Below are 26,700 nucleotides of genomic sequence, written 5' to 3' on the forward strand. Positions count from 1 at the left end.
GTTCCTGGCTGCACTAAATACCTCCCCATGGTATCTGTAACAAACATCTACAGCTTCAGTATTGAAGGCTTAATGTGCTATAAGGGGGGAAAGACTTGATTGAACTATCAGGAGATCTGGGACTCTATCAGTTATGAGACTATATAATTAGTAATTTAACCTCACTAGACCTCAGTTTCTTCATCAGTAAAATAGGAATAGTAATAATTTGTTCATCTAAAAATAAAACCAAGAACAATAATAATAACTAGAAGGGAGATGGAAAAAGAACAAGATTTGTGCACCTAGAAGTCCCATATTCAAGCTCTGCTTTTGACATACACTAGCTATGTGATCATAAGCAAATTCTTTAAACACTCAGAGACCCAAGCAGCTCCTTAAAGCCCTAAATTATAGGTACACAGAGGATTTGTAGTAGAGGAGGGAATTCCCACAACGGGTGTTCCTCTTGCCAATAAAATCACAAGTGTGGTCACCACTCACCTAAGATAATAACTGTATTTGTTATTTTCATATTTAGTTTTTGAAGAGTACAGGAGTGATGTCTTGACTTGCAAATGAATTAGATTTAAATGAGGCAGAGTTGCACAAAGTCATCAGCCTTATTCTCTCTTCCAAAGTCATTGCAATCCAGTGGTAAGACAAAAGTCAGGATGACTAGTGATGACCCGAGATGCAGTGGATAACCTTGGAGTCTTCAAAGTGTGATCAAGCTCTCAGTGTTCCACAGTGCCTGCTTCAACTGCCTTATGGCCATTGGAACAAATTGTTCTCATCTACCCATTCCCCTCGGGGAAGTCTTCACACGCTTGAGGTAGAACAACCCCATAACTCACTGATGGCTTGAGAGATTTGTAGGTTACCCTCAACCTGTTTAGCCTATGTACCAACTGGAGTGTAGCCACTGTGCATGTTCCATAGGGCTTCTTAGAAACAAAGGGAGGAGCAGGGGGGCAGGATGGACACCAAAGGAAGAAAGCATCCCTGAAAAGAGCTCAGCAAGCCCTTGCATCAGAAGTGCTAGTCCTCCTGGCACACTATATCCCTCAACTGCATCTGTCTATCCTTTCTGTCTTACAGAGCCATTGATAGCAAAGTGCTTTGTAAATTGTAAAGCCCTATATAAAGGGGAGCCATGCTCCCTCTCCCCTCTGCTGTGTGGAGCAACAAGGAGCCTTTTTTTAAAAAAGCAAAATATGGTGTTGTCTTTGGTCTGTAGTGTCTTCTTATCTCCACTTCAGGTGGATGATCTTAAGGGTCAAAAAGAACAAAGAGGAGATGGAGAAAACTTTGAAAGTCTGTGCAATGCCCAGATGATGACTAAGAGGAAATGTTTATTGGGTACTTTTAAAATGCAGCCCTCTGCTTGAATGTCCCCCAGGGTACAAATGCAATAAAATGTAACATTAATTAAATGCCAAAACAACCAGCAGGGGCAATTAGTAAGGAGGTAAAGAATGTGGCAGGAAAACAATGAGAGAGGAACAGAATTAAAGGAAAGATTAAAAGCCAGGAGAACTCTTTCCAGGCTATCTCTTGGGGAAGATAAACACTCAACCAGCCAGGATTATGTCTTTTATGTTCTCATTGCTAGGCTTGACACACTGTGGAGTTTTCAGTAGCTGTATATTGCCATGTATATAGGTCAACCTTTTAAGGTTGAAAAAAAATATCTCCCATGCTGTTGTATGTTGGCAGTAGAGCCCTATTCAGTTGCCTCCTACTAGCCATAACCATCAAGGCAAACTGGACTGAACATGTAGCTGCTTCTAAGAATCTGCTTGGCTCTCTGATCATTTGGCCTTCTAACCTTCATAAATAATGTCACTTAACCTCCACTTAATGGATCATGTCTGCCAAAATGTGGGACCTCATATTCAGGCAGTGGAAATAGAAATAAGGAACTTAGCCCCAAGATGGTCATGAGTCATGGTATTTAGAAATGTAATTGTATGGGCAGCTGGCTGGTGCAGTGGATCCAACACTTGGCCTGGTGTTAGGAAGATCTGAGTTTAAATCTAGTCTAGGACACTTACTAGCTGTGTGACCCTGGGTAAGTCACTCAACTCTGACTCAGTTTTCTCAACTGCAAAATGAGCTGGAGAAAGAAAAGGCAAAACACTCCAGGAACTTTGCCAAGAAAACTCCCAATAGCATCAGGATATTTAAAAAAAAAATGGTTTGTGAGCAGTGGGATTCTCAGTGGATAGAGCACCAGACCTGAAGATGGGAAATCCTGAGTTCAAATGGACCTTAGATACTTCCTAGCTGTATGACCCTGGGCAAGCCACTTAACTCCAATTGCCTAGCCCTTACTATTCTGCTTTGGAACTGATTCTTATAATTGATTATAAGACAGAAAGTAAGGGTTTAAAACAATTGTTTTATTAGAAAGAAGGAATGAAGGAAGAAAGGAAGGAAAGAAGGGAGAAAGGAAGGGATGCAGGGAGGGAGGAAACAAAGAAACAAACATTTATTAAGCATCTTTGTGTAGGGTGTGTTCTAAATGATTGATAAATATATCATTTGATTTTCATAACAAACTTGGGAGGTAGGTGCTCTCATAATCCCCATTTTATAGCTGAAGAAACTGAGGCAGGCAGCAGTTAAGGGATTCAACCAGTGTTTGATACTAGACTTGAACACAGGTTTCTGATTCTGGGTCTAGCACTTTACCTACAGTAACACTCAGCTGCTTCACATCTGGTTACCTTAAGGAGCATTTTGTTCACCTCCCTAATCCCATTTAGATACATGTCAATATTGAACCATGAAACCATAACTCCCAATCAGGGCTCCTTCTACTAGCTCATGCTGCCTCCTAGCATTGCCAGGAATCTTCCATGAGATAACCTCCACATGATCCAACACAATACTGAATGTGTAAATAGAATTTTGTACCATTGGACTTCATCTCCCAGAATCCTTTCCCCTTTGTCCACTTTGAGTCCTCACATTTGGTAAATAAGTGGTGTGTAACTCCGCTCTCTTCTCTTGTGACCGTGGGTGGGTTAGCTCCCTCTTTACTCTAGCTTTTTATTTTCCTTTACTTCAAGTTATTATTAATAAATTTTATAAAATATAATACTTGGAGTTAATGTATGTTAATTTTTAAGCTTATAAATGCATAAGAGAAAGTGATAATTGATGGATGCAAAGTGGTCCAATTTTTTGGATTGCATTATTATGATTTAAGTTTACCCTCAAAGTCTTTGCAATCTAGAGTCCTGAGTTCTAGGACCCCATAACAAGGTCCTGAATTAGCTGAACCTCCACCTATTGCCTACTAGTAGCCCCTTTGCCTCTTGAAGCCATATTTAATTGTAGGATTGTATCTGCAGATGCTGGTCTGTTGCCCAATACAAGAGAATTCTACTGACTGGCTCCTCATCTGAATTCTCCCTGTGATTCTTCCTTAGCGTGTCCCATGGGTGACTGAACCCTGATGATGATAGTATTAAGGAAAGTACATTAGCAACTTCCTCTACAGTTGGTTACATCAGAATGAGGTCCTACCTCTACCTGGAATATAGATCCAAAGTTGAACATTTATACAAGGAAATTCATGTTAGCCTATATAAATGTGATTTATGGTACGATATTTTAACTGGCTTCTAGGCTAGATCTCTTTAACGCTGGATCTCAGAAGCAAAAAGGTTGTTTCTGACACCACTAGCACTCCCTGCCCCTCAAGCCCTGAAAAGAAACTTTACTGAAACTCAAATGTTTATGCATTGATTTCAACCTTACCCTCTTCCCTTTCTACTGTATCCCAAGTAATGTGGGTAGCAAAGAAGAAGGAGATAAAGTAGAAAGGTGAAGCTTACAGTAGCTTCAAAAGGCTGACTGAGAACTCCTGAATGCATCACCTGGAGGCATGATCTGGCATCCAAAGCTCTCTCAGCAAGTACTATCTTGTACATAGATTAAATTGAAAGAGGGAGGACCTGAGATAGACTGAGGACCTTGCCCTCAAGAATGATTGGGTACTAAACTGTGAGGTACATCCAGTAAATGCTATAAAATATAGAAGACTTGGAGATCTATGGAGAATGAAAGATTGATGGAGAACTACATGGAGGAGACAGGACTTCATCTGACCCTTCTAGAATGGGGAAGATTTGAAAATGTGGAGGTAAATAACACCTGCAAAGGCACTGAAGTGGAAATGAACTTGTCATGAGAAGAGGAGACTGAAGAGATTGGCTCGACAAGAGGAGAAAATACATTTAGGGGAGCTGTGAATATGTTTAACTCTGTAAGACAGGACCAGATTAGAGAGGACTTTAAAGTCTGGGTTTTAGATGTACATGCTCCATTTTGCCACGTGTGTCCGGCATGTAGGATTCTGGTGTTAAATTATAGCCCCAATAGAGACAGATCTGCATAGACATTTTCAGGACTCAAAGTATTATCTTTCCAAATGAGAAAAAGCATAAAAGATGGATGGAACCTATTTGGCCATCTCATCAATCTCTTTGTTAATATCAAACTGCTCCCTGCTGAGCATTTTAGAAAGTATTCTTACTTCATGTCTGTCTACAAGGTAAAATTTACATATGATCCAAGTCAAGGTCATTAATACTTTATGGGATTGGAGTCCAGGCTAGGCAGGTAAAACTCTCATTTCAGTTACATTAAATACAGAAAGCATTAAGCACACTGCTTGAAATGATTGCTATTTGATTCTGAAGATACTCCACAGCACCACACCTCCAAGAAGCAGCCAATCTGTCCCATTGAAGCTTTGCCAGACACTGATTGAATTATAGATACTTTCATCATTACATTCACTTTCAAATCCTCTTTTGGAAATCAGAGATGAAGTTGAATATTATTTTTTTAAAACCCACTTATTTCTATAAAAGATCTTGTGGTATCATTTGCAGTTACAAGATCTTTGGTGCTCCAGGCAAATCATTTTTTTCTACCCACCAGGTGTCAGTGTAAAGTAAGAGGATTGTAGGTCCTATTAGCAAATGGCCAAAGTCAAAATGGACACCCAAATGGGATCCTCTGTGTCCAGTTTGAAAACAGGTCAGGTTTCCTGAAGTGATTCATTGCAGGGTTGTTTGGAATATGAAATGCAATTTTCCAGAGAATCTATGTTATCAGGGTTCCTAGAGCAGCCTATGAAATCCTGATTAACCCATAATATTGCTGAATTTAAGTAGAGGCAGTGTGTCCCCATTTTTTTCAAACCACAATGAATTCCTGGCTATTGTCTGATAAAACAGGTGACTATAAAGTGATTCTTATTTTTGCACAAGAACAATGTTTTGATCAGAGGTTGTATTCCTGGCTAAGAACTTGGCATCAAAGAAATAATACATATGGCCAATAACATTTTATTTAAAAAAAAAAGACCCAATAACTCTAGCCCTGGAGAAAAATTTAAAAGAGCAATATCATACTTTAAGTCTTATAAAGGACATAAATGCTCTGCAGTCCTTGATTTTACAAGGTATTCAAAAGTACTTTGGCCTAGACATATAGCATACAAACACAACTCTATCAGACATTTAATGTGGGCACAATATACTAACAAGAATAAACATCTAATCTGTACTGTGTTTGCATTCTTTAAATTTTAAAATGTTTTTTTTGAGGATCATTTGGATTACCTAAAGATCCTTTGAATTTATGCTTCATATTTTAAATAAATTTTCCTCTAGCAAGCTGAAGCATTCAAAATCACTGCATTGTTCTCCAAAATAATGTTTAAAATATGTAGGTGATGAACATGTGTATGTTGTCACCATAGAATTGAAAAACCAAACAGGACTTCAGAGATCATCTAGTTCAACTTCCTCATTTTTTACAGGGGAGGAAAGAGATGCAGGGAGGTTTTCAGTAACTTGCTCAAGGCCATGTAAGGCAGCTAGGGTGGTCTTGAGAATGGAAGACTTAAGTTCAAATCTAGACAATGCTGTATGACTCTGGGCAAGTCACTTAACCTTTTTGTCTCAGTTTTCTCATCTGTAAGTTAAGGGTTTTAAGAGCACTGACCTCCTAGGGTTGTTGTGAGGATTAAACAAGGTAAGATTTAAAAAATACTATCAACAATTTGGAAATAGGTCTTGATCAATGATACATGTTAAAACCAGTGGAAATGTGCATCGGCTATGTGGGGGGGAGGAAGGTCAGGGGGCGAAGGGGAAAGTAAGAGCATGAATCATGTAACCATGTTAACTTTTCTAAAAATAAAAATTATTAAATGTTAAATTGAAAAAAATTTAGAAAAATAAAAAATGCTTAGCATAGTGCCTAACATAACTGGGGTCCTTGTTCTCTTACTCAGCCCTCTCTCTTTGCAGTTTGGGAGTAGTGAATCCAGGTTTCCAGACTCTAAGGCCAATGTATTTTCTCTCCACACTCAGTGCTTCTTTCTCCATTTGAATTAAAAAATATTATTTCTCTTTTATTTGCTTACATTGTTAGTTTAGAAAAATCCCTATTTGCAGCTACTCAATAACAACCCAAATAAAGGTCATCTGGAAACATATACTGTTCTGTTCAGTCACTTTCTCAACCTTCATTGTCACAGAGGCTACTTATTATCATCAGCCAAATTTCTCATTTTTAAAAAAATACAAAAATGCAATAGATTACTATCACGAACTTTTAAAAGAAAAGATTCAAACACTTCACAAAATCACTGAGTTTTTGAGTTGAGAAGGACCTCAGCGACTATTCTAATCGATATCTGAGGAAGAATTTCCATCATAACATACTTGAGAAGTGGTCAGATGGCCTCTGATTAAGTATCTACAATGATGGGATTATAACTTTTAAACAGCTCTAATCATTATAGATGGGCAGCTAGGTGCCCAGTGGATACAATGCCAAGCCTGGAGTCAGGAAGACTCAAGTTCAAATCGAACATCAGACATTTACTAGCTTGTAAAACTCTAGGAAAACCACTTAGCCTTGTTTGCCTCAGTTTCCCCATCTGTAAAATGATATGAAGAAGGAAGTCACAAACCACTCCAGTATCTTTGAAACCTCAAATGTGGTCATGGAGAGTCAGACATGATTGAAACAACTCAACAACAACAACAACAACAACAACAACAACAACAATGAAATCATTATAATTTTCCAGAAATAAAGGGGAAATCTGATTCTTTGAATATGTAGCTGTGTTCCTAGTTTTTTCCTTTAAGGCTAAATAGAATTAGCCTAATCCTTTTTCCACCTCAAAGTTCTTCAGATACTTGAAATCAGACATCATTTCTATCCTAAGTCCTGTCTAGGCTAATCCTTTCTAGTGCTTTCAAGTGCTCCTTATATGGCACAGACCCAACTTCAGCCTTTTTTACCATTTGGGGTGCCCTCCTTTGAATACTTTCCAGTTTATGAATGTCTTAAGAAAAGACCCACACATAACACCCACAATGTTGACTGAACAGGGAAGTAGCAGGGTAATAGGAATATCATCACTCAATTATTTCTAAACCAATGATTCTATTAATTTAGCCCAAAATGGCTTATTTGGCTTTTAAAAAATATATATCATGGTTGATTCATATTAAACTTTTAGCCCACATAATTCTCCCCAACACTCAGTCCTTTTCCAGAATGATATAGTCTTACCATGATTCTTCCATCTTGCACCAGTGAAGGTGATTGTTTGGTGACCAAAGTATAAGAGTATATTTATCTCCATTAAAATCCATCTTATTAGGTTTAGGCCAAGTTTCTAGAATGTTAAGATCTTCATAGAGCCTGACTCTGGCCTCTGAAAGTTTCACTAAATTACTTAGGCTGGAATAAGACAGTATTGTGACTCTGCATACAATTACCTAATGGATACATGCAGTGAGAATGTAAAGATAATATATTGAGTTTTAATAAGAAATAACAATAATTATAGAAATTAAAAATTAATTATTCTTCAAATGTTGATTTTTGGAAGCTTGTGTACTTTTGTTTCTGAGTTTATTAAAACTAAAAACCTTATAAAGAGGTGGGGGAGAAACATTTATTAAATATCTACTATATGCCTCTGGCACTGTGCTACGTACTTTGCAAATATTATTTCATTTGATCCCCACAATTCTGTGAAGTAGGTTCTATCATTTCCCCTGTTTTACAGTTCAGGAAACTGAGGAGATAGAGATCATATGACTTGCCCAGGGTCACACAGTTAGAAAGTATCTGAGGCCACATTTAAACTCAGGTCTTCTTGATCCTTCAAAAAAATCTTCTGTGATACCCTATGCTCTTCTATACCCAATATTTCTTAAACGTGGAGTATACAGGTATTTTTGAGCTGTGACTATTTTTCCTAGAGTTAATTTGAGAAGGGTCTTGTATGTGGAGTGAACTTGGACCAGAGATGCCCTGAGGTAGCTCAAATCTCCTTAAGTGGTCCACCTAGATATCTTCCTGCATTCCTCCAACTCTGACCCTTCAATGTTGACTCCTCTAGCTCTTGCTCTGGGCTAAGGCTGGCCCTGCTTTAAACTCTTGTTTTCAAAATAAATCAATAATCTAGCAGTATACTTTGCAATATACTTTCATGAAGCCCCTATCTGTCTGTAATAGCTTTGAGGATCTTTACTTTCTTATCCTACTTCTGCAAGTGTTTAAATGGAAGGGCCCAGAATTGAAAAGGTTAAGCTTCAGAAGAATATGTCTTGAATGCTTATCTTCCTATTATAAAAACCAACACCACAGCATGATTCCCTGAGGCTCCAATGGTATAATAATTTATGTATCAATCTATAAACTTCCAGGGAAAAACACTAAGTAGATTAAGCTGCTACACCAGCTCTGATTGATTTAAATTGGGGATGGGGGGGGTGGGTGGAGGTTAGATTATCAAGTCAACAATTCAGTGTAAAAACCTCAAAGAAAAGTTTCCTTTCAACAGACTAAACAAAGTGAAGTCTTAACTTGAATGGTAATGAACTTTTATATTATATCTGAAAGAGCCTTAAAAATCCATTTTAAATCTCCTTCTTATGGATTTTTAAAAAAGCAATAAGTAGATTAATCCTAGAAAGAATTGAGGACACTGTAACTAAATCCTTGGAGTGTCCTTTAGATGGGTAATCTAGGAATTGGTGGGTTTTACACACTACCTACCTATCTATATTCCCTCTTATCTTCTCTGGTGGAATGGTTTTTACCACCCAAAAGGATAACATCCAAGATTCTGGTTCACAGGATTCTTTCCTGACAGACTGATTGAAGACAAATCTTCCTTCCAAGGAAATCTTGAAGGTAATAGATAATAGTTTGGGGATAACTGGGTGGCTCAGTGGACAGAGTGCCAGACCTAGAGACTTGAGGTCCTGAGTTCAAATCTGGTCTCAGACACTTCCTAGCTATATGGCTCTGGGTAAGTCACTTAACCCCTTTTGCCTAGTCCTTACCTTTTTTTCTGCCTTGTAAAGGATACTTAAGATTGATTTTAAGATGGAACTTAAGTGTTTAAAAAGAAAAGAAAAAGGATGGTCAGGGGAATGGGATGAGAGAAGTATGCACAGATAACTATGATATAAGTATAGGGTATATTTTGGAGTTACTCTTTCAAACCTTCGTTTGCATCAGAAGGCTGGCTATTCAGGGGAATGCTTCTAAGGATCTAGGGGTAATCTTCAGGAGTAAGGGAGATTTTTTTTTTAGTACTATCATTCACCAGCCCTACTGGTATACTTCCATGATTATCAGTACCTATTGATTAGTAAGCCAGACATAATCAGCTTTTAGAAAGAGTATCAAATAAGGTGATCCAGTTGGTACAAAATAGTCATCAAAAGTCTGTTTTAATACTTTCCTGTAATTGAAGAGGCTCCCAGAGTAGAGGGGAAAGTGAACTCAAGTTTAAAGAATACATATGGCAATGTAATAATGCATAGTTTCTGGTTTCCAGAAGTCCTTTTATCTCATTCATGGGGATAGTCATGACTTTCTTTCTAGGTACCATGGAACCTTTCTGCTGTGGCTCCTTGAATCTGCCCTCCCTCATCACACCTGGTTTATCTTTGGCTCTCAATGAAGACATTGCTGCCAACCAATGAGATTCTGGGGATTTTGCAAGAATGAGACAGACCCAAAGTCTCTGAACTTTCAAGTTCACAAGGTCCTGTTCTGGACAGGGTCTTCTAAGACAGAAGGTGGGGGAAAGTGGAGGCCAAAAGCCAAGCATTCCCTTTTTCTTCACCCCCAAGTGATTTCTTTTTAAGAACTTAGGTAGAGGCTTATGTCTTAGGCTACCAATGCTTGAATCTCCAATTCTAAACTGTCTTTCTGGTTTTATAAAAATACTAAGTGAGATGACCAAACCAGTCTGCCAGTGTGAACAGATTTCCTGAGGAACCTTTAACTAAGCGATGCTCACACTTTGGTTCACGTCTCTGATTTTCTGATTCGGTTGAGATATCTTCTCACCTGGCATTAGTATCAAAACATAGATTCTAGTTAGTTACTTTTAGTAGCATGGCACAATTTGATTCCTTTATTCAGCCAACCCCTCCCTTTGAACAAAGGAGGATGAAATAAATGCCAAAAAGAAATTTGGGGAAAATGTCATGAGAAATGTGACTAAGAAAGCATTTTTTAAAAATTTCTTATTATATGGGGTCCATAGTACAAAGCAAATGACTCTGTAGTCATATGGCTTAGGTATTTGATGCTAATCTTTGCTACTTAACTTTTCTGGATATCTATTTCTACACTTGTTAAATGATGGGCTAGGATCTGATGACCTCTAAATTCCCTTTTGGCTTCTAAATCTATGATCTTATCCATGTCAGTGACCCATTAAAGGAACTTTAGGAAAGCAATGCAACATGATTGTGTCTATATTGATGCCCAAGTGATTGCTTGGAAAGAAGAGTAAATTTGGATGAATAAATTCTGGCATATTTGTTAAAAAGTCAATTTATCACCAGACTTCAGATAGAAGTCAGTCAAACAATCAGATTTTATTAAGCAGTTAGTATATGGCAGTCACCAATGTAAATGAAAGGCAAAAATAGTTCCTGTCCTTGAGGAACTTATGTTTTAAAGGGGGAGACTAACATCTAAATGACTAGGTCCACCCAAGATATGTGAAAGAGTAGATGGAAGGTAATCTAAGAGAAAGGCATCATTAACTGGGAGAACTGGGAAAGGATTCCTGCAGAAGGTGGGACTTCAGCTGAATCTTGAAGGAAGTCACAAAAACCATGAAAGGTGAAGTGAGAGGGTAGAGTATTGCAGACATGGAGGAGAACTTGGGCAAATATATCATCATGTTTCAAGAGCTACAAGCAGGCCAGTGTCACTAAATCCTAGAGAGTGTGGGAAGAAGGCTGGAATGCCACAAAGGGTGCCAGGTTCTGAAGAGTTTCATGAAATCACTTCTCTATACCTTTAAACGGTATTTAAAATGCTAAAAGCCAGTGGCTTATAGAAGTTCAGCATGAAAAATTCTTCAAACTTTACCCTGTATCACTCTAAACAATCTATCAGTTCTGTACCTCAGTTCTTTTTCAATGTCTCAGTTCTATCTTCTGATTAGACTAGAAGCTTTGTGAAGTCAGGGATCATGTCTAATATCATTTGCATCTCTCCCAATGCCCAGGATGGTGTTCTGCACAAATAACAACTTGGTAAATAGCCCATTAGATGAATCAAACTGACACTTAATCCAATAAAAATGATAACAAGCACATTGACTTGATACTACTCTTAGCATCCTCTGAGTTTTTCCTTGGAACTTTACTACCAATATGAACATTTTCATCACCATCTGGTTCCAGGCACAGAGCTGGAAAGGAACTTACGCTATTTATCAATAAAATGTCATTGGTAATAAGCATACTTGACCCATATACCCAGGAGGGAAAAAGTAATATGAATTGGGCTTTTTTCAATGACATTCTTAAATGAGCATTTTTCAACATCTAGTGAGGCATAGTGATTGATTACAAGTGTTTAAAAAAAGAAAACTTAACTAACAAGTATGTAGTTATGCAATAGTACTATATACATGTCTGCCAATCACACCTATTACAAATGGAGCTCAAATGTATTTGCTAGCAGAAAATATCCAGCAAGGAACGAGTACTTAGAAGAGTAAATCGCTCAGGTATTTTCTTCATCAAAGTTTTTTTCCTCCCTCTTTTCCCTTCATAACTCATAGTACTCTGGACAAATTAAACCTTTATCGAATTGGAGACATGCCTACATTTGCAATAATGAGTGCTGCTAGGCATCAAGATCTAATAAAATAAGTCCATTCATTAAAATATTTCCAAGGAAAAATGAGTACTGGAAAATACAGCTGGTCAGGTTTGACATTGCTTACCCACTGGTGCATATCAGGCAAGTGGACCCCATTCCAATATAGAAATGACAGCTTAAAGCTCCTCAAAATTCTAGTATTCACCTTTCAATTGAGAATTGGCAGTTTCATCTATGCTCAAACTCAAATGTATAAAAAAGCCTCACTTTTTATCTGAGTCGGGATGTCTTACCTTCATATAGCCAGTCACTGAGACCATTGTAAATGACACCTTCTTTCCCTGTAGAGACCACCCGGATTGCTTGTTTCCCCACGTGTGCACAGTAGTAGATGTTATTCTCAAAGATAAATATCTAATTTGGAAAGAAAAAAATGTAATTAACCAGGGAGCCCCTCACAAAATTGTGGACTACTTTTTACAGCAATCAGAAATACTGCTCTTAGGTCTTGTGTTAAGTAATGTACATATTTTAGTCCCGGGTTTTGAGGGCTACTTGGGATTTTTTTCCTCTAATGATGATTATTAACAATCATTGTATGGTGACTCAAGTGGTGATGAAGTGATCCATTTTGGCTAGTAATGCTGAATGAAACAACTGCAATAGCCATTTATAGTCTAGGAATTCTTGTCACCCTATAGAGTCGGTCTAATCTTACTTACATACACTATCAACCTATAATTTCTTTCTTATTAGTCTGCATAATATTGTATAATAATTGGGTAACAATATTCTTATTACTTTATAAGCTTTTAGAAGGCAATATGTGTTATTTTCCATTTTTGTATATACATCAGCAAGTATAGAGTCTTGCACAAAGAAGCAATTTTAAAAAGTTTGCTGAATTGAATATCTTTGATTTTTAAAGTGGACTCAAACTCAGAAAGTCCAAGTTATTGTCCTTGGTATGTCATTAATTAGTTTGATGACCAAGGAGTAAATTACTTCCTGTCCTGGGTCCTTAGTTTCCCCCTTCAGGAAGTGAAGAGGTTGGAGTAAATGATTTCTGGATTTGAATTCAGGAATTTGTGACTCCAAATCCAATATTCTATGCACAACCTAGCAGTCAAATTGTTGTCATTTAGACATACAAGCTTCTGCTCAGGCATGAATTTTCCATATTTCAATTCTCAGGAAAATATTTATTTGAAAACATTAAACCAGGAATACTATGTTAGTACCCCATTGCTAACAGTCCACAGACATAGGAGCCCAGAAGAGTAACAATCAACCACCTGCCCACTCCTCAAAGACCTATTCTTTCAGTGACATTTAACAAAATATAGAGGGTAAGTATTTTAAAGAGTACAGACATTGGGGCAAATGTTAAATATCTTTTCTGCAAATCCAAGAAAGCAATTTCCCCATATCATGCTCGTGATAAGGGGGAACCTCGAAATAATGTAAAATATTGGCTTTCTGCTCAGGTTTCTCAGGCTCTTCCACCAGAAATGAATTGGCAAGCTTCCAGAAGCAAGTATACATCCTAATTTAATTCCAGTAGCTGTTTGGGTGAGTTTGCCTGAGGGCAAGATGTATGATTGAAATTTTAACTTCCTTCATACTTCCTAAGCTTTTTAAGCTAAGAGAGTTATAACCAATTAATAGATTCTGAAATTAAAAATCTCCTGTTCAGGATTACATTCATTCTTTTAACCTGGCTTTATTTTCAATAGACCAAGGGGGAAAGAAGGCAAGGGGGCAAGCTTTTGAAAAAGGATATTTGGTTCTGGTATTGTTTCCTGATTTCTTTTATTGGGGTGGGGCAGGCTTTTTTACAATTAAGTTTTAAGTTTAGGCTCCATCTCTGCCTCCATGTTTCTAGATATCTATGAAAAACTCTTACTAAAGCTGTCATATTTCACTCAGATATTAGGGAATAATTTAGCCACAGACTTTGATCTTTTAAATAAAAGCACATTCTTTTCACTTCCTACATTAACATCATCTATCAGATAAGCCAATAGCCTTCCTTTCATAGGGACAGAGCATAGCTCTATGATTTTCCTGGTTTAGAGAATTACAGGGGGAAGAACAAACACAATAACAAAATTTATTAGGTGTTTTACTATGTGCCTGGAAGTATGCTAATAATCTAGAGCAGTGACAGTGAACCTTTTAGAGACTGTATGCCATGTCCCATTCCCCCAGAGACCAAGTGCCATGCCCTGCCCTCCTTCACTTAGTACCGCCCCCCCCCCAACTCCAAAACTCCACACACAGGGGTGGGAAGAAGCATTCTCATTGGGCACCTGGGCTGAGGGGCAAGTGAAGTAAAGAATGTCCTCAGCATGCATAGAGAGGGGGAGGGGAGTGGCTCTGCCCACCTCCAGCTCTGCCAACTGTGAGCTACCCACCTTACCCCCTGCACTCCCTTTGGGCTGCTAGGCAAAGGGATGGGCATAAATGTCATTAGGAACAGTAGAAAGGGGGAAGAGAACAGCTCTGCCCAAGTCCCTTTGCCTTTCTAGTAATGAATTCTGGGGGTTGGGCACGTGTACCTACAGAGAGCGCTCTGTGTGCCATCTTTGGCACCCATGCCATAGGTTCGCCTTCTGGTCTAGAAGAAGACAGGCAGCACTATTTGATCTTACAGCCAAGAAAACTGGATTCAGATTTGACCTCTGATGCATGCCGACTGTGTGATTCTGGGCAAATCACTTGATTGCTTAGTGTTGTAGCAACTCTCTTAAAAATGTTTCAGAAAAAATCTGACTAAGGCTTTATATAATAATAATTAGAATAATAATAGTAGTAGCTAGCAGTAGCTAATATTTATGAAGGTCTTACTATGTGCCAGGCACTGTGCTAAGCCTTTTACAATTATTATCTCCTTTGGTCCTCACATCCCTTGGAAAATGGGTGTTGGTATTATTATCCCCATTGATTTCTATCCACTGTGCCACCTAGTTGATTCTATTATACTCCGAGATAGAGGGGACATATTTGCACTGCAAGAATTTGTCATAAGTATAGAAAATAAGTGCAATGTCCACACACCCAATCATAGCCCTCCAAGTCCCCAATTTGTGAGATTTGGAGCGGGAAGGCACCCATAATCCTTCGCCTAAAATTTATACTTGAATTTAGAAGTTTGCTTAGTCTTAGGCTCTGAGATCTTTTTTTCACTTTTAAACTCTCCAGAATTTCTCCATCCACATCTGTGGATATAGAGGAAGTGGCTAGAGCACAGTTGACCCCTCAAATTGCTTTTTTTCCAATGAGTTTGTAGAAACTAGTACATCTCCTGCTGGTGACTTGGAAATGTGTCTTCAAGGGCTATTTCCTCTTTGACATTACCTGACAAGGGGCCATTTTACCTCTCTGAATTCTTTCCCTTCAGAACATCCTGATCCTAATACTCATTTAATTTTCTTAAAAACAAAATGTTCTATCTTTCTCAAATACTCAATGATTTCTCATCAACTATAGAACAAAATTTTAACACCTTAGTTTGGAATTCAAGACCCTTCACAATCTGGCCCCAATTCACCTGGGTCATATTCTGTCTCAGCTCTAAGCCAAACTGATCTAGTCCTTGTTTCCTGCAAACACATAATGACTTCCTTGATGCTCCCTCTACTCCTATCTCTGACTTTTAAAGTTCTATTTGTTTTCCAACAGCCAAATAAAATGCCATCTTTGTTTCAAGGCAGCAAGGGGGAGAGAAAGGGAATAAACAATTATATAGTGACTGCTATGTACCAGGCATTTGCATTAAATGATTTCTACAAATATTATCTTATTTGATAATTCACAGCAACCCTTTGATGTAGGTGCTATTATGATGTGCCTCACTCCCTTTTTCTTACAGTTGAAGAAACTGAGGCAGACATCTGGTAAGTGACTTTCCAGGGTCCCATAGCTAGTATCTTTCCATATTTGAACTCAGGTTTTTCTGATTTGTGGGCATAGTTCTTTATTTACTGTGCTTCCAAGTAGCACCCTCAACAAACATATGCAAAAAGACTGTCCTTGCCTTCAAGGAGCTTACATTCTTGTGGGCAGAGGGGTGAAGAAAGATACTACATAGATTAAAAGTGGTAAGAAAAGAAAGCTGGGGGAGGTGAAGTCCAGAGAGTCAGAAGTTGAGCTGGGAGAAAATTCAGTATGGTCTGTGCTTAAAATGGTGGTTTTTGGGAAGACCTTGCCTGTGAGAGAAGGGAGCCATCCATCATCTGGAGGGAGGACATGTACCTTCGTGTGAACTCCTTTGGCTCTTACTCTCTCTAACTGGTCCTCTGGCATTTATCTCTATACTACCCCATTTCATCATTATGTGTATGTTTGTGATGGCTTCTCAAGGATTTTATTGGCTCTTGGAGATGAAGAAATACACTTTATATATACTTGGAGTAATAATTTGGCTGGATAACGTGGGCTTTGCCCCGGGGCACCAAAAATTAAAAAAGTTCACACAGCACTAATGCTACTATAGTAACTAATTCTGCTCCCTTCCCATCCCCAGCTCAAGTGAATTTCTCTTAATTACTTTCTATATTATTTTCAAACCGTGAATTACAAAGTTGATTTGCGAGCACACATTTCATGCTCTTTGCCCTAGGTACCAAAATTGGTAATTCAAATTCTGCTTATACTTTGAAATTACCAGTAAGACCTAGAAGATGCCTCATGAATAGCAAGGGCTCAATAAATGGATGGAAAGGAATCAACCAGCACCTTATGAACTCAGTGTGCCACACACTGGGGAAAGGAAAGCAATGAAGAGAAAAAGAGAGAGGAAACAAGCACTTATTAAGTAACTCCTAATGTGCCAGGCACTGTGCTGAATGCTTTAAAAATGTTTTTTTCATTTGATTCTCGTGACAATACTGGGAGGTAAGTATATCATACTTTATCATATAATTCTCATTTTGCAGATAAGGAAACTCAGGAAGATAGTGGTTTTAGTGGCTTGTCTAAGGTCACAGATTTGAACTGAAAGATGAGTCTTCCTGACTCCACATCCAGCATTCTATTCACTCTCCACTTAACAAAAAACTTGGTTTGACTGTGGCTCTGTCACTTTATAGATATACATCTCTGGACAAGTCAGTTAACTTTCCTGATTCCTCAGTTTCTTCCTTTATAAAATGGGCACATGATACCTGAAGTGTCAGCCTTACAAGGTTATTGTGAGAACCTTAAAGTTCTATCTAGGTCTTTGAGAATAACCTTTGTCTCATCTCTCATATATAATCTGTCTTTATATTCTATTAATTATATCTCTTCTATACATCTCAAGTTTCTCCCTCTTCTTTATTCTCATTGCTACCATAATATTGAGCAGCTAGGTGGCACAGTGGTTAGAGGGTTGGCTCTAAAGTCATCTTCTGGTTCAAATCTGGCCCCAGACACTTACTAGCTGTGTGACATTGGGAAAGTCACTTAACTTTGTTTGCCTCAGTTTCCTCATCTATAAAATAAGCTTGAGGAGGAAATGATAAACTGTTCCAGTATCTTTGACCCAAGTAGGATAAAAAAGAGTCAGAAACTACTGAACAACCACTTTTCTACCATAATATTATTATTCCCATTATCTCTTACTCTAACTATGGCAATATCTTTCTAACAGGTGAGCCTCTAATCTCTATCTATTCCAGTCTACCTTTGCTCTAGACATTCTTAACCTGAAGTCCATTAAAAATTATACAGTTTTAGGGATCCAAGCCTGGAGATGAGAGACCCTGGGTTAAAATATGGCCTTACAAATTGCCTGGCTGTGTGACCTTGGACAAGTCACTCAACCTCAATTGTCTTGCCCTTACTACTTTTCTTCCTTGGAATTGATATTTAGTATCCAATCTAAGTCAGAAGATAAAGATATCTATATCTATACCTATATCTATATCTATATCTATCTATATCTATATCTATATACACACATAATGAAGAAGTTCCTTCATAATCCTGCTTATTTTATTTCAAGATTTAAAAATATTATTCTGAGAAGATATTCATAGATTTCACCAGATTGCCAAAGGGGCTCACAACACATAAAAGGATATTTATATGTGAAAAGTTCTTTCACTTTTCACAGAAGTTAGGTCACTTGCTCAAGGTCACATAACTAGGAGCAGAGTTGAGATTTGAACACTAACTCTGTGACTCCAAGTCAAGCTCTGCCACTAATTAGGATAACAACTGAATGTAAGTCCAAGAGGTCCTCTATGATCATCTAGTCCAATCTGTCCATTATAAACAATTTCCCTGGCACATACTCAACAAAGAGTAATCCAGACTTTTCTTAAAGGAGAATCCATTTCCTCTCTAGGAAGCTTAACCCACTTTTGAATAGCCCTAATTGTCCATAAGTCTTTCCATGCATGAAACTTAATTTTGTTTTTTTTTTCCAAAACTTTTTCCCACTCTGCTAGTAGTTCTTCCCTGTGGGGTCAAGCTTATAGAAGACTAATCCCACTTTAAACATATAAAGACAGCTATTATTTCCCTTCCTAAATCTTTTCTCCAGGTTAAACATTCTTAGTTGCTACAAACTCTCTCTCATCTGCATGTTCTCTAGCTTATTAATAACGTCTCTCCTAAAATATGGCATCCAGAATAAAACACAATACTCCATATATGACTTTACCACATGTGGATTATTGACTTCTTATTCCTGGAATCCAAGACTCTTTTACTGCAGTGAAGGACTGTATTCGATTTCTTGGTTATAACAAAAGGTTGACTCACAGTGACCTCAATCAAGGCATTCAAAGTGTCCAGTTTCATAATTAATAAAATGAATGGATTGAGTCATATGTTCCCTGAGGCCTCTACAGGCTCCAACAATTCTAGGAATCTAGGATTCTTTGTCCATACTCATAGCTCTCTATATTTGGTATGGTTAAGAGAGCTCCTATCTCCATATCACGCAATGGCTGTTTTTATAAATACACCCAATGTAACCCTGCAGTTGCAGAAGGATGCTACAGCTGTGATCTCTTCAGATGGATCAGGAGCTGAGGCTATTTATATTTAGTTTGTGGAAATACTGTTGAAATAGCAAAGCCTTTAATCTTGACTGTTCCATTCCCAGCATGCGGCATTGTACATATACCAGTGAACAGAGCAAATTGGAGGAACAGGAAACTTTCCTTTTAACCACCTGCCCTTAGTTCTCCTTCCAGAAAATGCTTTTTTACCTTTTTTCAGATCCCCATTTATAAGACCCAAATGAATCAGATAAGTAAGAGTGTAATGAATTTTAAGATCTTACCCTAATTCCTACAGAGGAACCCTCCTATGTATAATGGGGGTATTAAGTTCTGCAATCAGCAAAGACAAAAGACATAGTCTCTCTCCTCTAGGGACCTATTGAAGTTCTTATAATCTGACTCCACACTCTACTTATGTTAACTAATTTCTTGTGACTCTCTAATATAATCCTTTTGCTTTAGTCAAGTCTTTCCCTTTCTTATATCAAGAATATGGTATGTTCATGCCTTCACTTATTTTCTCCCCCTTTTATCTGGAGTGTCTTCTTCTCTCCTTTCTCCTTCCACAAATTCTGGCCATTCTTCAAAGTCAAAATCAAGTTACATCTTTAATGAAACAATTTTTCCCTACCTATGCCAGCTTTCATTGAATTTTCCTCCCTATTAAACTTCTAGAGCACATAGAATCCATATTTAAGAATATGAACTATGCAGTCTTTTATTCATTATTGTTTTGTGTGTATTATTCTTTGATCCTCAATAATAATATCAATAGATATTTTATAGAGCACAGTGGAGAGAGAACTGAACTTGGAGTGAAGAATACAAGTCTTTCTTCTGACATATTCTAGCTGTGAGACACTGACCAAGTGATTTAACTTTTCAGTAATAGCCAACTACAGGAAGCCTTCTCTACCCTCTCTTAATTCCAGTGCTTTCCCTTATTTCCTACTTATCCTGTATATAGCTTGCTCTATATGGATTTGTATCCAGGTTATCAGAGTGTAAGCTCCCAGAGGGCAGGAATTGTCTTTTGCCCCTTTTTTTTGCATCCTCAATGCTCACCATGTAATAGGTACTTAATAAATGTTTATTGATTGATTATATAAATATAAATTGAAGAGAAAACATTGACCTGCATTGGAAATTTCTTTACAGATTTCTCTATATCAGTGAAACAGGACCAGTCTTTACTCCTATGTATCAGACACTCTGCAAGGTATTGTTGGGCAAATAGACTTAATTAATGAGCTTATATTCTACTAGGGATCAGTTATAAGATGCTCTTTTAATGTCAAGGCACTCCTTAGAATGTGAGGTAAGGAAAAAGAGCAATATCAAGCACCTGGCAAATACTATCTTCTCTTGGGGAAAGCCACAGAAATGGATCTTTCAATAGAATCATCTTTAAACTCAAAGGGCAAGAAGACATTTGAAATTTAGAGGTTAAAGGATTTGGTCACGGTCACATAGACAATAAATGTCATGAGTAAGTCTTGAACCCAAGGCTTTCTCACTACAAAGATGGAATTCTACACAAAGTGCTACAATGCCTCTGCATGCACGAGTGTGTGTGTGTGTGTGTGTGTGTGTGTGTGTGTGTGTGAGAGAGAGAGAGACAGACAGACAGACAGACAGACAGACAGACAGAAAGAGAGAGAAAGACAAAGAGAGAGACAGAGAGAAAGAGAAAGATAGAGACAAACAGACAGACAGACAGACACAGAGAGTGACAGAGAGAATGGTGAGGAGGATAGAGAGAGCTAGTCTTAGAGAAAGAATGTTCTGGTTTCAATGCCCACCTTTGACCCCTACTGGTTCTCTTACCTTAGGCAAGTTGTTTAATCTGTAAGTGCCCCAAGCAAATAACTCTAAGACTGTATATTGTAATAGTCTATTGTAAGAGGGAGTTTTGTCTCCAGAAATTCCCTATATCAGAGATATCAAAGATTCCTCTACAATACACAGACATACACACACACATTTAAGCATGTAATCCATCCTTTACTTAGAGGCCAAAGTGATTTATCTCACGTGTGGGTCCTAAAGACTCCTTATTGTCTCCAAGATGAAATATAAAATCTTTGCTTGGTATTTAAAGCCCTTCACGACATGGCCTCTTCCCTACCTTTCTGGATTATACTCCTCTCCACACAGTCTATGATCCAGTGACACTATCCTTTTGCTTCTCAAACAGGATACTTTATCTCCCAAATCCATGGCTTTCCATCGTCTGTCCCTATGCTTGGCCTGTTCTCTCTCCTCCCCTCTAACAACTAACTTCCCTAGTTTCTTGAAGAAAAATTATAAGCCTTTACTTTCTGTCTTAGAATTGATACTAAGGGTTGATTCTAAGGTAGATGATCAGTAAGGGCTAGGTAATTGGGGTTAAGTGACTTTCCCAGGTTCACAAAGCTAGACAGTAAGTGTCTGAGGCCAGATGTGAACCCAGGATCTCTCAACTCCAGGCCTGGTTCTCTATTCACTGAACCATGTCTAGATGCCCCCTTCCCTAATCTGACTCAGCTCAAATTCTATTTTGTAAAGAAGGGTCTTTCTGGTGTTACCCTATTGTTAGTGCGTTCTCTCTGAGTTGACATTCTGTTTATATGGTATCTATCTTGTTTGGACAGTTATTTGTATGTTGTCTCTCATTAGAAAATCAGTTCAGGGAATGTATTTTTCCCCTTCTTCATGTCCCCAATCTGTAGCACAGTGCCTGACACAAAGTAAGCATTTAATGTGTGCTGACTAAATGATTATAAATGCAACAGTAAGGGGGCTAAGCAGATAGAGAAACAGGCTTGGCATGAGGGAGATGCATCTCTTTGAGTTCAAATCTGGCCTCAGACACTTATTAGCTTCATGACCAAGTCACATAACCCTTTTTGTCTCAGTTTCCTCATCTTTAAAATGGGCTGTAAAAGGAAATGGAAAACCTCTATAGTATCTTAGCTAAGAAAACATGAATGGGACCCCAGAGAGTCAGTTACAACAGAAAACAACTGAACAACAAAACTAAGATATATTGATATATACACGTATATATCTTTATTGTTGTTCATTATTTTCAAACTCAATGGTGGTACAGGGAGGACAGTGCTAGACCTGAGGTCAGGAAGACCTTAGATATTTACTAGCTTTTTGATCCTGACCAAGACACTTAAATCTTTTTGCATCAATTTGCTCAAATGTAAAAAATGGAAAGAAGAGCACCATGGCACAGGGTTGTTGTGAGGCTCAGGTGAGATATTTATACTTAAAAAAAAGCTTTATACAGTACCTGGCACACAGTGGTCGCTATATAAATAAATGTATTCTTCCTTCTTCCACTCAATTTTTTCAGGAGTTGATAATTTAATTGTGAATTAGCTAGGCATCTAACTTTTTTCCTTTACCATCCCATTTTGACTACTTGGTTATTAAATATTTCCTTAAATAAATCAATGAATAAATCAATCAACCAATAAGCATTTATTAAAGGCTGATGTACAGATACTGTCCTAGACACTAGGGAAATAAACAAAAAGAATGAAACAATTCTTGCTCTAAAAGAGCTTTCAGTCTAATGGGAAATGAAAGAGAAGAATCAAAATCTAAAAATGCCAGTTTTGAAAGTCATGATTACATTTTGGGAAAGTTTAGTGGATGAGGCATTTGTAGCCACTGGCCAAAATGAGTTTTTAAAATTACTTGGGGATCTCAATGATCCTTGCCCTCATTGCCCCTGTTGCTACAAATTATAAAGAGCTGGCTGTATTTTTATATCTGGGAAATAACTGAGCTTGGATAGGAACATTCAAATCAAATTTTTAGCAAAAGAAAGTCTCAGAACTCAAAACAATCAACCAAGGATCATTTCTCTCTCTCCAGGCTTCCTGGAAGCAATCCAGACAGAAAATGTGCATTGTGTAACCTGAAATTGTTCTGTGTGAATATTTCATGACTTTGTACAATGTGACAAACTTCAAAATGGGCAAGTTTAGGGTGGAGAAACCTTTCTTTAAATAAAAAATGAAGAAATAAACTGAAACCAGCTCACTGAAAACATGAATGAAGGACTGCATACTTTTAGAGAGGTTTTATTCATTCGATTTTTAAATGATCTTTTCTGTAGGTCAGTGATATTCAGGTGTTTGTTTTTTTTAAACCCTTACCTCCTGTCTTAAAATCGAAACTATGTATTGGTTCTAAGTCAGAAGAGCAGTAAGGGCTAGGCAATTGGAATTAAGTGACTTGCCCAGGCTGACACAGCTAGGAAGTGTCTGAGGTCAAATTTGAACTTAGGACTGGCTCTCAATCCACTGAACCACCCAACTGCCCCACCAAAATTCAGTTTTTAAAAAGGGCTTCCAATCCCTATTGACAGAACACTAGGGCTGGAAATCTGAAGACCTGGGCCCTGGTCCTGTATTTACCACAAACTAGTAATACACAGGGCCAATTAATCACTCAAGTTTCAAGCCTCAGTTTCCCTTATTTGGAAAATGGGAAAAATCATATTTGACATATATATTTCTATTCCTGTGATTGATAAGGCTATCTTCTCTGCCTTAAGTAATCTCTCTTTTCACCTCTACCTTTTATAATCCACAGGTCCTTTCAAGTGTCAGCCCAAGTATCACCTTATCCAAAAAAGCCTTTTCATGTATTCCCAGTAACAGAGCTCTCTATCCAGAAATGGTGAAGATTTTTAATTTATTTATATGTACAAATATTGTTGCCTCCCAGTAGAAGGTAAACTCTTTGAGGGCAAGGGTTCATCTGTCTTTGTAACTCAAGTGCGTAATATCATTCCTAGCAGGCAGTAAGTATTTAATAAATGCTTGTCGAATTCAATTGAGTTGCATGTTACATGACTATTTTGAATGTATCTCATAAATTATAAAGGGCTACATCAGTGAATCACAATACAACAAATGCTATCAACCTGTATAAATCACCTGCTGCATACAGTGGTTACCATATGAGTCCTTCCTGGCATCTCCTACTTCTCACTAGTCTCCTTCCATGTCCTTCATTTCAAAAATCAGTGTACATATTACATTAAATTTCTGCACAGGCAAATTAATACCGGCTTTAATACCAAAGGGCATGGTCTGAAGCCACATAAGCTGGAGCCTCATAGAGAATTTAAAATTACTCTTCTTACCAGAAAGCACTTGTGCAATTCATCCCTAGAAAATGTCAACCAGAATAGAGATGAAACATCCTAGGCAAAACAATAAATGGTTCCCTAGTGGCACAGCTTTTAAATGTTAAAGGAAAAGCTTCCCTTTCAAAATCACCCACCCAAAGAGATCTCTTCAGATTCCCCTTACATCTTGTGAATGCTAACTTGGGCTACTCTGCTGTGATAAGACACGATTACTTTTCAAAGTATTTTCTCCAAATATAAGTAAGTTTCCTAAAGTTTGTCAGCATGTGATAATAGCTCGAGATGACACCATTTCGCCCAAGATATCTGTGGCTAAGAGAATTTCCAATTGCCCAATAAACTGTACCTAAGCTATTAATAAGATCACCTACCTCACAGGGTGGTTGCAAATATCAGATGAGATATTTACAAAAATACCCTCTCTGAGTGAGGCAAGAAAAACCATACTTTTTATACATACCAGTCTCTTTGCTCCTTACCAGTTTTCTGTACTGGTGATCAAAAGAGTAGCCTCATGTCTATCATTGAAATAAAAAAGTGAAATAAAAAAGAACTCTGATAATTCTCCCTTGAATAGGTTAATTTAGGTCATAAGTATATAGAAGGCTGAGGTAAAGAGCTCTAATAAAAAGGGAACTGCACTTAGCGTCAGAGGAATTGGGTTCAAATTCCATTACTTATTATTTGTGACTTTGGTAATCTCAATTATAACATAGTGGTATTGGACTAGATGACCTTTAGAGTACCTTTCAGCTCTAGTTCCTATGATGGGACCAATGGATGGTTTCCTATTTTGAGCTCAAAGGATAGGTTTATAGAATAGGAGTTACTCTATTTACCCTATAATTGAGGTCCGGTCTAAACAAAAAAAAAAATAGGGTTGGCAAAGTTTGTCTTTGAAACTCTAACCCTACTCTTTTTTTAGGTTGTCTTGGTATATATCAATCAGCAGTAGACTAGAAAGGGGGGAGGCATGCAAGCTTTAGGATGATAGTTATTGCTAAAGGTCAGGTTTATTACTGTGGGAAATCTCTAAGATGGCTGACTTTACTTAATTTTTTTGAAAGTGTATTAATTTTTAAAATTAAATTATTTATCTTTATCCTTTATAAATGGATAAATACCTTCATCCACTTATCATACTTTTCATCTGTTTTATTTGTTCCCAAAGGAGACTTTATCTGGGGAATTCATGTTTCCCCAAAATTTACAATATTCATATTCATCTGCCAAACATGTAAAGATACACATTTTGTACATACAATTCAATTTGTTTCTCAGTCATCTATGCTTAGGGATCAAATATGTGGATTCAACAGACATAGTGCCAGCCTAAGGAATCTGAGCAGTACTCTAGTAGCTGAAGGACCTAGACATGCTCAACCCGAAGAAGAGAAAACTCAGAGAGAATACAATAGCAACTTTCCAGTATTTGAAGACTATTATGTAGAATAGATATGATATGTACTTCATGTCCCAAATATTGTTTTTAATTATTATGAATACTAGAGAGCATAAATAAATTCACTCCCTGAAATATGACCTAAGCTATGTCCTGGTCCCTCAAGATAGGAGAAAGAGAGCAATAGGGAGGACCGAGGAATGGTGTTTAAGAGGCCATTGATTAAAGGATATATCTTTAAGCTCAGCTCAACCAGAAGAACTGAGGACAGACCACTAGTGAGTCAAGGAAACACCTAAAAGAGATTAATTTGGAATGAGAGTTTCTGCTAAAAATGACACAAAGGGTCCAAGTTCAGAGAAAAAGATCATGAAGGTCTAAATTTACGGTCTTAGCTTAAAGGATTTGATGCTCACTAGAACAATAGGTGGAAGAACAACTTCTTTATCAAGGATATTTTTTTTATCAGGGGGAGGATTTTTTTCAGGTATAATAACTGAGAACAAAAGTATTGTTTGAGGGTGAGAAAAGGTGAACTTTGAGATCTCTCCTAGAAGATGAGGTAGGCAAAAGGCCTTAATTAAGTCTAGGGAGAGAATCCTGGAGATGGAGACTCCAAAAAAAAAAAGTCAACTAAATCCACCAGCTAAAGACCTAGAGGTCAGAATGTTGGGAAAATTCCTTTTAGTTCTAGGGTTGGTGTCAAGATCAATACAGGCCTTCTGAAGGCATTACAGATCCAATCCCAACTGTACTGCTTTAGGTAGAGTGGGGAATCCTCGCTGGCCCAGGCCTGTCCAGTTTTAGGTCTCTGAAACATTCTTACGTGCTGAGAAACTCATTGTATTTTGGCTTTTTAAACTCCAGATCTCAGCCATTGTCATCTCTGTTTTCCTGGTTTACAGATCCTTGATTCAATTATGGCCCAAGTCCCTACTTCAGTCCTGTGGTAGACACTCCTC

The 26,700-nt window shown here is 37.8% G+C and overlaps 1 protein-coding gene across 1 annotated transcript in view; it reads right to left on the minus strand.

Moving 5' to 3' along the window:
* The window catches only part of DPP6 (dipeptidyl peptidase like 6), a 993,205-nt gene that overhangs the window by 224,431 nt on the left and 742,074 nt on the right, over window positions 1-26,700 (minus strand). The window contains exon 8 of the mRNA XM_044677974.1: window positions 12,474-12,594. Within this exon, the coding sequence (XP_044533909.1) occupies window positions 12,474-12,594 (121 nt within the window). The remainder of the gene's footprint in view (window positions 1-12,473; window positions 12,595-26,700) is intronic.

Source organism: Gracilinanus agilis, chromosome 5 (genome assembly GCF_016433145.1).
Source record: "Gracilinanus agilis isolate LMUSP501 chromosome 5, AgileGrace, whole genome shotgun sequence".
Classification (NCBI taxonomy): domain Eukaryota; kingdom Metazoa; phylum Chordata; class Mammalia; order Didelphimorphia; family Didelphidae; genus Gracilinanus; species Gracilinanus agilis.